Source organism: Saprolegnia diclina (assembly GCF_000281045.1).
Source record: "Saprolegnia diclina VS20 unplaced genomic scaffold supercont1.17, whole genome shotgun sequence".
NCBI lineage: Eukaryota > Oomycota > Saprolegniomycetes > Saprolegniales > Saprolegniaceae > Saprolegnia > Saprolegnia diclina.
The window spans coordinates 612,069-625,795 of record NW_008246084.1 but is presented as its reverse complement, the minus strand read 5'-3'; the positions used below and the strand labels follow the sequence as shown (position 1 = coordinate 625,795).

The 13,727-nt window shown below is 60.6% G+C and overlaps 5 protein-coding genes across 5 annotated transcripts in view; 4 read left to right on the top strand and 1 right to left on the bottom strand.

The window, feature by feature from the left end:
* Positions 1-170: 170 nt before the first annotated feature.
* Positions 171-1,990, top strand: SDRG_06440 (hypothetical protein; the record flags this gene model as incomplete). The annotated part of the gene is made up of 2 exons (XM_008612219.1): positions 171-598; positions 648-1,990. 2 exons carry the CDS (start codon positions 171-173, stop codon positions 1,915-1,917), a joined length of 1,698 nt encoding a protein of 565 aa, XP_008610441.1. The 3' UTR covers positions 1,918-1,990.
* Positions 1,991-2,750: 760 nt separating this feature from the next.
* Positions 2,751-4,586, top strand: SDRG_06439 (hypothetical protein). Its single transcript, XM_008612218.1, has 2 exons — positions 2,751-3,212; positions 3,264-4,586. The coding sequence occupies exons 1-2, from the start codon at positions 2,776-2,778 to the stop codon at positions 4,531-4,533; spliced, it is 1,707 nt and encodes a 568-aa protein (XP_008610440.1). The 5' UTR covers positions 2,751-2,775; the 3' UTR covers positions 4,534-4,586.
* Positions 4,587-5,131: 545 nt separating this feature from the next.
* SDRG_06438 (hypothetical protein) lies at positions 5,132-6,729 on the top strand. The gene is made up of 5 exons (XM_008612217.1): positions 5,132-5,303; positions 5,350-5,512; positions 5,561-5,617; positions 5,665-6,395; positions 6,443-6,729. Exons 1-5 carry the CDS (start codon positions 5,137-5,139, stop codon positions 6,708-6,710), a joined length of 1,386 nt encoding a protein of 461 aa, XP_008610439.1. The 5' UTR covers positions 5,132-5,136; the 3' UTR covers positions 6,711-6,729.
* Positions 6,730-7,916: 1,187 nt separating this feature from the next.
* SDRG_06437 (hypothetical protein) lies at positions 7,917-9,907 on the top strand. The gene has a single exon (XM_008612216.1). The coding sequence runs from the start codon at positions 7,989-7,991 to the stop codon at positions 9,813-9,815; it is 1,827 nt and encodes a 608-aa protein (XP_008610438.1). The 5' UTR covers positions 7,917-7,988; the 3' UTR covers positions 9,816-9,907.
* Positions 9,908-10,501: 594 nt separating this feature from the next.
* The window catches only part of SDRG_06436 (hypothetical protein), a gene marked incomplete at both ends in the record, with an annotated part of 8,044 nt that continues 4,818 nt past the window's right edge, over positions 10,502-13,727 (bottom strand). The window contains one exon of the mRNA XM_008612215.1: positions 10,502-13,642. Within this exon, the coding sequence (XP_008610437.1) occupies positions 10,502-13,642 (3,141 nt within the window). The remainder of the gene's footprint in view (positions 13,643-13,727) is intronic.

The window sequence follows — 13,727 nt, the reverse complement described above, 5'->3', positions numbered from 1 at the left end:
GACATCTGGTCATAAACCGTTACCACATTCAAGGTGGGAGGTCACATGCCCATCATCCAGATTGCACCAGGAGCGTTCAGATGTGGCATATTCAACGGCAGGTGATCGCTCCATCATGTTTGGGTTCAGACAAAAATGGCTCCAATATCCGACCCAGCCGTCACTTTGGAATGTACTGGACCATCACACTATCGCCCAAGTCGTGCTACGAGGTTGACGCCGAGCGCTACGTCTTCTTTTGGCCGCTCACCTCCAATGTCCTTCGCTTCCCGCGCCACACCTGTCTCCTCTTCCACCGGCTGCACCTCTTCAGTGCGATCTTCCTCGTTCAGTTTTGCTCGGGGTCGCTCTACGCGTTCATGGCGCTGCCCGACCCGATCAATCACTATTTCGGCTTCCCGACCAGTGACGCCCGCGCCGTCCAGCTCATCCTCGTGGCCGGCGTGCTCAGCATCCTCGCACAAGCGCTCCTCGGTCCGCTTTTTGAGCGCCAAGGGCCGCGCTGGAGCATGGCGATCGCGACACTCGTTCTCACGCTCGGTCTCAGCGCGTCGCTGCTCGCCGTGTCGCTACTGTCTTGGATTCTCTTTTACGTGGCGTACGCTATTTTGTCGATAAAGCGATCGGGGCTAAGCGCTGCGTGCTAGGATGCTTGTCGTGGCCATGGCGTTTAGCGCCATCATGATTCTGTCGATTTCGGTCGCGATGAAGTGGTGTCCGGACGCAAGAGGCTCGGTGGCCGGTTTTTGCCTCGTCGGGTTTGGTGTCGGCAAGCAGCTCTGGGCTTCGCTGTACAATCACGTGACAAATGCCGCCGGAATGGACCTCAAGTACACCTTTGTACTCCTCCTCCTGACGCTCGTACCGACGATGGCCGTTGCGACGCTGCTCGTGCGAACGCCGCCGCCCGACTTTAGCGTCGCCGGCTACGACATGCACTGCATTCCGTCCATGAAAGCTCCGAGTGTCGACCTCGTCCAAGACGAGTACCTCCGTATTGGCATGACGCTTGTCAACTACAACGCGGTCACGCGCCGGAGCAACTCGTTTGTTGAGGGTACCGACCGACGGTACCACGAACAAGTCAAGGCCATGTCATTGCCCCAGTGCATCTTCTCGGCCGACTTTGTCTGCCTCTTGGTTGCGCTCACGGCCAACTGCATCGTCGGCTTGTTCTACAACAACATGACGGCGGTGGCGACCTTGCGCTGTCCACTACAAGACATTTACAGCCTCTCGGACGACGCTGTCAAGACGCTGCGCCTGCACGGGTTGATCGTCGACCTCCTTGGCCGCCTCGTACCGGCGATTCTCTCGGACGTTGGCATTCGCGTCTTCTATGCCAACCCCGCGGCCGTCCGAAAGGTCTGCTTGACGGGTCTCGTGCTGCTGCAGTGCATTGCGATTCCTGCTGCGTACCTCGAGTCGGACAAGATGACGCAGTTTGCGCATGTCGAGTGGCTGCTTTACGTGCTTCAGTTCGCTTCGAACGCTGGCGCGTCGCTGATTGTCTGTCTTCTCACCGACATGTTTGGTGTTTACCACGTCGGCACCATGTATGGCCTCTCGTCGATGACGTGGGCCATTGGCCAAGGCCTGCTTGTCGTCACAACCGCCAAGAACGTGGCGGCGCTGGCATTTCAGGTGCAGCTCCTCTGGTGGCTCTCGCTCATCGGACTTGTCGCACTGCTCTTTGTGCGCACCGACTCGGCCGACCGGTTCTACCGCGGCTACCGGTTTACAGTGTGCGGCAAAGTCGTGGTGCAGCGACCGCGGAAGTCGTGGCAGCCGCACCGCCAAGGAACGTGGGATCTCTATACGGACGTGCCCGACGGCATTGAAGTGATGCGAACGTCCATGCCGTACCTGTGGCCGTCGCTCTCACTTGACGGCGACGACGACGACGACTCGTTATAACTATAGTAGGTGTTGTCGAGTAATATAGTAGTGTTAGAATCGCTCGGCGACCATGCAATCACGGCGCCGCGTGCAGATCAGCTCGAGCCATTTCCGAATGTAGTCCACATTCGCAAAGCAAACGCCTCGCCCGGCACTGGCCAACACGCTTGTTGAAGTACAGGTGTCGTGCAGTTTCGGACTTGGAAGCCGAAGTTGTCTCTAAGAAGTACCGTCACAGCATACCATGTTGTCTGCTGGGATGGGGCGCGTTTGTACTTATATTTGGCGCCAGCAGTACTGCGATAATATCCCAATGTCCCGAAATAAAAGACAAGTCGTCATCCCGAAAAAAAGTTAGTCAACATCACGTGACTCGAAAAGAAAAGGTATCCAACGCCCAGAAAGCACTCACGTCGACTTGTTCGGGAAGAAGGCGATGAGATGTTCGTTCGCCTTCGCCAGCGTTTGGTGGCAAAGATACACTCGCTCACAAGTGCTTGTGTACACCGAATCCTCGCTCAGACGAATGTTCAGACGCAGAGGGCGACCGCGAAGCCTTCAACTGGAGGGTTGCTGACCATCGAATGGCTGGGAACTGCCACTATCACTTTGTTACGTCAATGCTGACAACGAATGGCGGCAACGTCGGGAACAGCTGGTCAACGCACGCATCCATGCGACTTCCACCAAAACACACATGTAAACAATGTGTACAATGTGTAAAAGCGTGTGAAACAGCGTGCGAAAGCATGAATCCCACATATATTTCGCGAAAAACACCATTCCCACAGCGATCTCCATATAGGTGTGTAATGCACACCTGGGTTTTCTCACCGATCACTTTGGATCGATGTCAGGCGGACTTTATATTTTTGGATGTTTCGAGCGTACTGGACGCTGGCGCTCGATCCGCAATCGGCGTACGCCGTGCAGGCGGAGCGCTACGTCTTCTACTGGCCGCTCTACAGTACGCATCTCTTAGCGCCGCGCTACTGCTGCCTCCGCTTTCACCGCGGCTATATCTTTGTCGCGGCGCTGCTGCTGCAATTCGTCGCCGGCTCCATCTACGCCATCTCGTCGGTCGCTGGCCCGATCAACGCCTACTTTCGCTTTCCAGAAAACAGCCCCAACGCGCGAAACGCGATCGTCCTCACAGGCATCCTCAGCGTCCTCGCGCAAACGCTTCTCGGACCGCTCGTCGAACGCAAGGGGCCGCGCTTCTCGCTTGCTATCAGCACTTGCGTCATGGCCGTTGGACTCTTGACCGGACAGATTGCGTCCTTGCTGCGCATATGGCCACTGCTGCCTATTGGGTGCGTAGCATCGACGTCATCGACGTTGACATCCTAACCATGACTGTGTAGGACGTGTTTGGGTGGCATGGCCTTTGCTGCGATCGTGCTTGCTTCCATCTCGACCGCGCTCAAGTGGGCACCGGACGCCCGCGGTGCCGTCGCCGGTATTTGTCTCTTTGGCTTTGGTCTTGGCAAACACGTTTGGGGTCTGCTCTTCGAGTCGCTCCTCGATGGCACGGACGCGACGTTCCAGTACCTCTTTTGGATCCTCCTCGCGGTGCTTCTCTCGACGCTCTCGCTGGCGACGCTCATCATTCGCCTGCCGCCAAGAGACTTTAGCGTCCGCGGCCACGACATGCACTGCATTCCGTGCGCCAAGGCCCCGAGCGCGAGCCTCGTCCAAGATGAGTTTCTGCATGTGGGCATGACGCTCGTCAACTACAAGGCGATTGCGCGGCACAGCAGCTCGCTCGTCGAGGGCACGGACCGTCGGTACCACGAGCAAGTCAAGGCTCTGTCGCTGCTGCAGTGCATCTTCTCGACCGACTTTGCGTTTCTCCTCCTCGCGCTCATCTCCAATTCGACCGTGGGCTTGTTTTATAACGAGATGACCGCGATCCAAGTCCGCTCGGACTTCCTCAGCGACGTGTACCACATCTCGGATGCGGCCGCCGACGCCGTTCGGCTCCGTGGTGTGGCTGCCGACCTCGCGGGCCGGCTCGTGATGCCGATCCTCTCGGACATTTGCATCCGGCTGCTGTACGGCAACCCGGCGTTCGTTCGGAAAGGCTGCTTCTTGGTGCTGCTACTGGTGCAGTGCGTGGCGCTGCCCATAGTGTACTTTTCGTCGAATCAGATGACGGACTTTGCGTCGGTCGAGCGGCTCTTGTATCTGCTGGCGTTTGCCTCCAACTCTGGCGCGGCGCTGCTCGTGTGCTTCCTCGCCGACATGTTTGGCGTCTACCACGTCGGCACCATGTACGGCCTCTCGTCGCTGCTGTGGGTGGTCGGCCAAGGCATTTTGCTTGCATTTGGCGTCGACTCGACGGCGGTGATTGGCCGTCAAGTGCTGCTGTTCTGGTATCTCTCGCTCGCCGGCCTTGTCTTGATGCTGCTCGTGCGCACCAACTCGTCAGATCGGTTCTACCGCGGGTACCAGTTCACAGTGTGTGGCAAGGTGTTTGTGCGGCGTCCGTGGTCAGCGATGCGGGATATCCATCACACGATGGACGTGTACGCAGACGTGCCCGACGCAAACCATGGCCGCGTCTCGATGCCATATCTCTGGTCGTCGTCAAGCTCGTTGGGTAGCTGGGACGAAGGGTACCCAGCAAAATAGCTTTGGACGTGAATACAAGTTCTTCGTACTATCAAAATGCACTTGCAATATGAACGAGTAGTGTACCGGGACGTCGCTGCCACTACTGGTACAGTACTTGCTGGGACCAAACAAGCAACAATCGAAGGTGCTGAGGGTTGCTTGGCTGCGGCAAGCGTGCTGCATGGCCAAAGTGATGTTCCTCTCCGTCATGTAATCGGCTCGACAAGCTGGCTCAACACATGTGGTGCGCGTACCGCATCTCGCTCGCCTGGTTCTGCACCCGCCTCCCACTCCTGGCGGACTGCACGTACCAAGATCTTATCGGATGTCCCGTCTTGAAAGCTGGTCGGAAGAAGCGGATGGGAAGAGTGTCTGGATCCAACGACCTGTCGATGTACGCGATCATTGCGACACGAACTCGCGACTGCTGGGCCTCGGTGGCGTCAGCTACGGCGTCGTCTACCGTGTACCGCGACCGTGTACCGTGTACCGTGTACAGCTCGCGTCGCCCCTTGTAGCCAGCCCAGAATCCCTGCGCTTGCTCAGCCATCTTGAACTACTGCCAAAGAGCTGTTTGAATGGGCCAATCAGATGTGTCGTATTGGATCTTTATGAAGCGACATGATCGCAGGCACAGTGGACGTCGGTCGCCTCGACGAGCTCTCTCGACGTCACTGGAACGAAGGCATCTATCGACGCGATGGCTATTTTCTCAAGCAAATGGCAACTCTATGGCGGGGTGCCGCCATCACCGCGCTTCCGCCACGCCTGCTTGTCCCGATGGCCAGGTACGCTTTCTACTCCCCCGCGCAATCAGACATGACGAGGAGCTAGTGCATTCATCGCTGACAACGACGACGTTGGTGCAGTGACGTTAGCGAAGCAGGCCATTCTAGCCACGTCTGAGTGGGAGCCTCTCTATCAAGTTACGCTTCTCAATGCGGCGCTGGTGCTCTACATGACCCACGAACACAGCAGCGCACTCCAGTTCCTCCTGGTTCGAGTACTATCGACTGGTATGGAATCTCATCGATCGCGCTTGTAGACGCTCGTCGAGACACCGCCACTACCTCTCTGTCGACCCTACCTCCATGCACTGATGGTATACTGAAGCAACAAACAGCCTTCCGTCTCTCGTGTTCCTCATAGGCGTTGTGCCATGCTCATGCGGGCGACAAGAAAAGGGCCAAAACGATGCTCGCCGCGATCGAACGATGCAAGACGACGTTGCCGCCCAGTGACGCCGGGTTCTGGGTCGCCTTGGCCACGGAGCTGTCGACGCGAGGCTGTCACGCTATCAGCGCGCACCTACTTTTGCACGTCCTGGGCCCGCCGTTCGACCCGGTACCGGGCCATCTTCGGACCTGTGCAACGTCTTTGGCACCTCCTGCGATGTTGTTGCTTTTGCAAACGCTCGTCGCGTCGCCAAATCCCGATAGCTCGCTCGTACGGCGCGTGATCACCGCAGCTTTGACCTCCACAAGCCAGTACGACGCTTCCGTGCGCGACTTGATTCGACGCATAAGCCCCGAGCAGTACCCAGCGACGGACTTTCGGCGGCACGAGCGTACGGCCACGAAGCTCCAGCGGTGGTATCACCGACGTTGCAAGACGCCACGGGGCTGGCTCCTCTTGGTCGTCCACGCCTTTCGCACCTACGAGCGCGTCGGGGGCTATGTGCCACCACCCCGTCGCGATCTACCGTTGGAGCACGTTACCACAGCGGTGGACGCGCCACTGGTACTTCCACCAGCGACCAGCGACGACGACGATCGCGTTGCGTGGATTCTCGAGCGGGCCAAAACCATCGCTGCGCGGTCCCCAAAGCGACCTCATATCGACGTCAAGCCAATATGGTACTGCGACCTTGAGCGCGCAGTGTACGTTAAGCTCATTCGCATCGAGGTCCAGCTGCACGTGGTGTTAGGGCGCTGTACGAGGCGTCGCGGGAGCGATATTTTACGCATTTTAGCGTCGGCCTTTACGAGTTGCTCGAGAAGGTGGTGAGCGGGCTCGAACGCCAGTGGCACGGGTCGACGACCACATCGCGCTTTGCGACGCGCATTCTGCGCCAACTCCGCGCCGCCGACGTCGACACGCTCGGCGAAGACCTCGAGACCCTTCTGGCGCTCGCGACGACAGAAGAGGCACGCCGCAACGTCGCCTTTCGACAGCTTGTCGCACGCAAGCTATAACGACAACCGCCTGCTAAATGCAAACAAGATGACACTTGCAACGACGTTGTCGTCTCGCCCGAGTCACATTGAGCGCTAGTTGCCATACGCTGCCAAAGGAGCCAAAGTTCTACGTTGCTATTCCGGGGTAGTCAACGGTCATGACACTGTGGTCGACACCGCGGTTAATTTGGACACAATTGTCCAGCGCGCGTTCCGAGCAAGTTGCGGGAACGGTGCACGGCACAGGAAGCCGCGAATCAGTACCGTCGAGCCCGGGGTGCCTGTCTAGAATTACAGCCCGCGGCCACTCCAGTATCAGACAGTGTAACTGCGTAGCCAGGCATCCGACCAACGCCGTGAGTACATGGTTGGCTTGTCCGTGTGCTCATCCGTCTACTTCACATTCGCATTACAAGGTCGTACTATTAGTACGTCGTTATACTAGGACGTCTTGGCGCCAGGTTATCGAGTGTCGCGCGAACCAGAGTGACGACCGCGTGTCTACGACGCATACACACGAGTCGTAATGCCGATGCCTCGTTGTTGCAGCGCTGCGAGGCGACAGAGCTCAGCCATGCAGTGTTGCGTAGTAGTATCGGACCATGCGACTTGTGGGATCCGGCACTTCACATTTTTCCAGTCCATCACGACACTGTATATCTCGCCAAATCGAACGGCGTTGAAAAATGTATCGAATTTTCAAGTCGCTGCGACGCTGGGTGACCCAAGCGCGAGTATTTGTGCTCTGAACGACGGTCTAGACAAGGCAGCAGCCAAGACTGTAGCACCGGCGACAAACCCAGCCTGGGACCGTCCGAGTCTCGTCTCGACCGTCGACGACTCGGCACACGGAGAGGGAGCGGCAAGCAAGAGTGGGCGTTGCGGACTCAGCGACGTCGACTGGCGCCACACGACCAAGTGCTTTTCGTACAGTGTATCCGCGTATGTGGTCGCCGCTTCCAGCGTTCTATCGGTACTCCCCACCAGCTCCACAGCGCTAACTCACCGAGCATCGACTCGTCAAATATATACTCTTCTACTAAATATATATGTCCTCGACACGGCCAACGTCGGCGGCGGCGCGTCATGAGCACGCAGCTGCCGATCAGACGCTGTGGCCTGAATCTCAAAACACTTGGAAATTGAGTTTGTACACTTGGTCTTTGAAGCGATTGAGCGTGCGTTTTGAGTTTGGGATTGGAAAAGACAGTTGGGGTGTAATGACGCGCGTGTAGCAGTCCGGCTCTCGTGGCTCGACCGACCAAGCTCCTGTCATTTCCGCATTCGCCGAGTCCGATGGCGTCGTTGCCGCTGCCGAGAGGCTACTTTAACATGAGCAACATGACCGAGGCCGAGCGCCTCCAGTACGCCGAGTACGCCGAGTCGGCGATCCGCAAGGTGTTTGCGCTCTCGGACTTTCACAAAAACTCGTGGGTCCCGGTGCACGAGAAGAAGGGCGTGGCCGTCTACCGCAACTTTACCGCCAAGCCGCGCCTCGCGCCCAACGTCAGCAAGAGCAACATCGCCGAGGTCGGCTGCAAGAGCTCGCTCCAAGCGTCGCTCGACGACATTGCCCGGGCGTTCTCAGCCCACGACGACGGCCTCTTCCGCCGCCTCATGAAGAAGCTCAACCCGCGCGTGGTCGACGCCGCCGTGCTCCAGAGCATTGTGCCACGGACCGCAGCGAACCCGTATCGGTACGTCGGCATCAAGTGGTATGCGACCAAGTCGTCGAGCATGATGGTGACCAACCGCGACTACTGCGTGCTCGAAGTCCTCGACCGCATCGTCGACGCGCGCGGCAACGACATGTTTGTACGCGTCCTGAGCTCGATCGACTTGCCCGAGTGCCCGTCGCTCGAGGCGTCGCATGGCTTTGTCCGCGGGAAGCTCCTCGCCGGCTTCATCTACCAGATGGACGCGGCCGAGGCCAAGATGGCACGCATGCACCACGTTGTGCGGTTTGACCCGAACGGGTACTGTCCGTCGAATCTGTCGTACAAGATTGCCGAGCAAGACGTCGTGACGAGCATGGTGCAGCTCAAGCGCATCGTCGACAAGCTCCAAATGACCACCTGCACGCTCCTCGACAAGTCGCAGTGGGTCCCGGCGTCAACGCGGTCGAGCTGCACCCTCTGCGGCCGCGGCTTTGGGCTCTTCCGACACCGACACCACTGCCGCGCGTGCGGCGAAGTGATCTGCTCCAAGTGCAGCCTCCACCGGTCGGCCGACGTGCCGGGGACAACGATCAAGAAGATTCGGATTTGCTCGATTTGCAACATTGGCGTGACGACGAACGAGAATGAGCACTCGGACCACCTCACGGAACTCTCGCTCCTCTCGGCAAACTCGTCGGCGACGCAAGCGTACAACGAGATGAACATGTACGACCTGTACAACCCGAATGGACCGAGCACGCCGTCGGCGTACTCGACGGCCTCGGCGGGCTCGACCTTCTCCAACACCTCGTACCGATCCGCTACGACCGAGTACAACCGCCACTACTCGCAGCCGGTGCCACCGACCAACATGATGCCGGCGCCGCTGCCTCGTGCAGCGTCCTGGTCCCGCCCGCGCGCCAAGGACCCGTCGCCCCTTGGCTCGCGCCGCGGGCTTGCGCCCGTGGACCTGAGCTACCTTCCAAAGACCCCAACGACGGCCACGTCGTCGGCCGCCGCGTCGCCCGCACCGTCGACGAGCCAGCAGTTTCCGTCGACACCCCAGCAGTCGACGGCGCAGACACCGACGACGTTTGGCACCAAGCTCGCGCGCAAGGAGAGCAGCAAGGACGTCAAACTCGACCTTTCGTACCTGCCGCAGACGCCCAAGACGCCGAGAGGCGGGTTCGCCACGACGCCCAAGCACGCTGCGTCGTCGTCGACGTCGACTGCTGCTAAGATGGTCGCGCGGCCGCCGACCAAGACACCATTTTTCGGCGAGTCGCTGCAGTTTCCGCCCACGTCTGCGGTCGCCAACCCACCGGCCGCGTCCGAAGCCGCTCGGTCGCTCGAAGACGCGCTCCGCAAGTCGTACAGCGGCGTCGCGGTCGACTACGTGTACAGCATGCTCGCTGAGAAGGCCGCGTCGCACAACCCCCCGCCGGCCCTCGTGCATTCGTCGTAACCTGTTTCGTTGCTGTCATGTGCCCTATCTCACAGTTAAAGACTACGTAAGATACCCGTATTTATGCACAAGGTGGGGTTTCGGGTCCACCGAGTTACCCTACCCCGACCCTACCCCTACACCGACGCGCTTTGGCACCCTCTGCATTTGCGCAGGGCCTGCGTCCAGCGGGTGTCGTCATACGATTTGTGCGTAGAGTGACGTGGCCCGTTGTCAAGGACATGTCCACGACGTCGTGACGTGTCGTCGCGTCGAGCGACGTTAGTATTCACATCGAGACTCGGCCGTCGGACCTTGAGGTCATTGGTGCGTCTCTGTGGTGGCATTTACTGCAGCAAGGGGTATCTCCCGTGGACGTTGTCTAGCACAGTGCATTTAGCAGCGCTGGCCGACGAGCCCTTTGGCGACTGGGCGATGTAATCTTTTGATACGTCGTCCTACCAGCACCTGCATTTTGATCCGGACCACGCAGACGACCAAAGTTGAGCTACGAGCAAGATACGCTTGCATGGCTCGACCATAGCCCCGACACAATGAGGGGCAGCTCGATGGAGACCCGGGCGTTGATGGACCCGAGGTTGCGTTGCGAGAGAAGAAGACACAATCGAAATGCAGTGTACTATTATTATAAATGCCTAGTACGTCTCAAACTACGCTATGTTCATCATGTATACACATTCACACAGTCACGGCGACGGTGTCGTCGTCTTCTTCTTGGTCGGGGCACCGGCCACGACCTTGCGCACGAGGCGGTCGTTCTGGTCTTTCATGCGGTCCACGGCACTCTGGACCGTGGACGACTGGTCCTTGACCGAGCTGTACGACGGCAGGCCCATCGACACCCGCGGGCGCGCCGCTGTCGGTGTCGTCGACGTCGTCGGGAAGAGACCACGGCTCGCCGACGAGTTGAAGGCCACGTGGAACCGGTTGGGGCTCGTCTTGGGGAGGCTGTCGCGGCGGCCCTGGACGCGGGGCGCCGACTGCTGGCTGCCCGACCCGCTCGACGTCTCGAGGTTGGCCGTGCGGCGGTGCGTCTCGTCGGCGAGTCGCTTCCAGTGGTCAAAGCGCGCCGCCGTCGACGACTCGCGGCGCTTGGTGAGCTGATCAACGACCTCGGCGGCCTTGGCGCTGACCTTGGCCATGTCGAACGTCGACGACTTGGTGCGCACAATGGGTTTGGGCGTCACCGTCGCCTTGACAGGTGTCGTCGCAGGGACCGGCTTGGCGTCTGTCGGCTTTTGCTCGGCGGCGTTGAGCTTTTGCACGCGCTTGAGCTGCGCCAAATGCTCTTCCTTGAGCTTGACAAGGTCGGCCGCGTGCTTCTCATCCGCGACACTCAGTAGCGTCTTGTGCTTCCAGCGCAGGAACGCGCGTTGGACGCCACACTGCATGGCGATCTGGACGCGGGTCCGCGCCGTGCACGTGCGGTTGTGCTTCTCGAGCACAGTGATGGCCGCGCGTTGGCACTCGCGCGCGAGGTCGAGGGCGCCGAGGACATCAACGAGCACCGCGGCCTTGTCATCGCCGGCCTGCCCGTGGAGGGCTTCGCAGCGGTCGTCGACGCGGTGGAGGATCTCGTGGAGCTGCTCCATGTCGACGTCGCCCTTGATCGACGAGGCGTTGAGCGTCTTGAGCGGCGACGACGCCTCCTCGAGCGCGTGCGCTGTATCTTCCCAGAGGGCCAGCACGCCGGCTTGCGTCGTCGGGTACGTCTCGGTCACCATCGGCAAGCCATGGGCGACGCGCACGCGGTGGCACAACGCGGCCAGCGTCTCGGTCTGGGCCGAGGACGCCGACAGCATCGCGAGGATCTGCGGCATCGACGCCTGCAGCGACTGCACACCAAAGAACGGCGCCAGTGCTTCAACGAACGAGGCGTCTTGGAGTGCGCGCGCTTGGGATGCGGCCACGATCGCGTCCGACACGAGCACCGATTCGAGTGCCAAGAGGTTGCTCACGTCGCCAATCGCGACACCGACGTCCCCGAAGCGGCGGGCCACGGCCGAGAGCACGCGCGCTTCAAGTTCCTTGTCGACGAGCGTCCCGCGCGTGACGTCAGCCGCCCACACACCCGCATCGGCCAGTTGAGGGAGCGGACGCACGTGGTTGCAAGCTGTCACGAGCGTCGCTACGTCCACCACGACGGCATCCAGCGTCGACTGGAGGGCCGCGAGCAGCATCGGCGCGGCGTGCAGGTCGTCGGTCGCGGCGTCGACGGCGGCTTCGAGTTCGTTGGCACCCAACGGCACAAGCGTCTTGGCGAGCGCGAGAAGAGCGTGGTGGACCTCGAGCGCGCTGGCCTTGGACTGCTCGGCCTGGTCGAGGAGGGCGTCGGCGTTCTCGTTGAGTTCGTCGGCCTCCTGGATCGCGTCGAGCCACGACGTGTCGGTCGTGAGCGACGCTGCGTGGTCGTGCGCGTGGTGCGCCGCTTCCTCCGACATCATGCCAATGTAGCCCTGGAGCTGCTCGAGCGTCTCCTGGAGCACGCTTGTCTCTGTGATCGGAAAGTCGACTTCGAGACCCAGTGTGGACACGAGGCCTTCGACGAAGCGGTCCGTGATGTCGGCGGTCGTCGCCCGCACCGCTGCCTGTGCCTGGAGCGTCGACACGATCTCCGTCAGGTTCTCCTGGCTTGCGCTGAGCGCGTCGTTCTCCGAGACCAAGATCTTGTACTCTTGCGATATCGTCGTCGGGTCCAGCGCGATCGCATTCGCACGCGACGACCGCTGCGAGCGCGACATGGCATGCAGCGTGTCGAGCTCGGCCATGAGCGCGTCGCTTTCACTCAAGAGCGCGTCGAGTTCGGCGAGCTGCGCGTCCTTGGCCGCCACGATCGCGTCCGTCTCGGCCAACGCGGCCTCCTTCGCCGCCAGCGCCGCTTCCGCGGTCGCGAGCGAGGCTTGGGCGGCTTTGCACTGGTCCTTGAACACATCGAGCGCGCCATCCTTGGACTGCAAAATGTGCTCGAGCGCCGTCACTTGCTCCGACATGACGTCGAGGTCCTGCTTGAGCTGCATGTTCTTGTACGTCATGCTTTGCAGCTCGGCTTCCAGCGGGCCGTGGAGACTCTGGAGCGCGGTCAGCGCCGCCGCCGCTTCGTCGTGCGAGCGCGACATGGCGTTGGTCTCCATCGTGGCTTGCTCAAACGCTTGGTGCAACGCCTGCTCCGAGAGCGAGAGCGCGGCCACCTGCTCTTGGAGCTCCGCCACAGTCGCGTGTGCCGCCGCCAGCTCGTCGTTGGCAGCCGCGAGCGCCGCGTGCGCGTCTTGGACGGCGGTGCCACACGTGCTGTGCGCCTCTGCAATCGCCGCGAGCTTGGCGACCTTGGACGCAAGGTCGTCGATCTCGGTCTGCAGTGCGTGCTGCATCGACGCTTTTTCCTTGGACATGGCGCGAAGCTGCCCCTTGAGCGTCTCCTTGAGCGCCGTCATCTCTTGCAGCTCACCCGCCATATCGGCCTTGGAGCTCCGCAGCGACTTGATCGCGTCCGCATGGGCCGAGGCCATTGACGTCTTCTCAGCAACCGCAGCCGCGACCTGGGCCTCCATCGCCTTTTGGGACGCGGTGAGGTCCTTGACCTTGTCCTTGAAGCGCGGAAGGATGGCTTGGAGAGACGTGAGCTCGGCTTCCTTGGCGGCCAGCGCCGCCGTGACCGTCTCGACCTGCGTCGCGAGCGTCGTCTTGGCGTCGTTGGCCTCCGCGAGGGCCGCCGTCGCAGCCGCCAGCTCGGCTTCCAGCGCACCCTTGGAGCTGCTCAGCGACGAATGACTCGACGCGAGCGACTCCTTCTCGTCGTGCACGGACGCGACTTGGGCTTCAAGCGACGCCTGCGACGCCATCAGCGTCTTGACCTTGTCCTTGAACTGGCCCAGAAGCGCCGTCGTCGACGCGAGTTCGGCTGTCTTGCTCTCC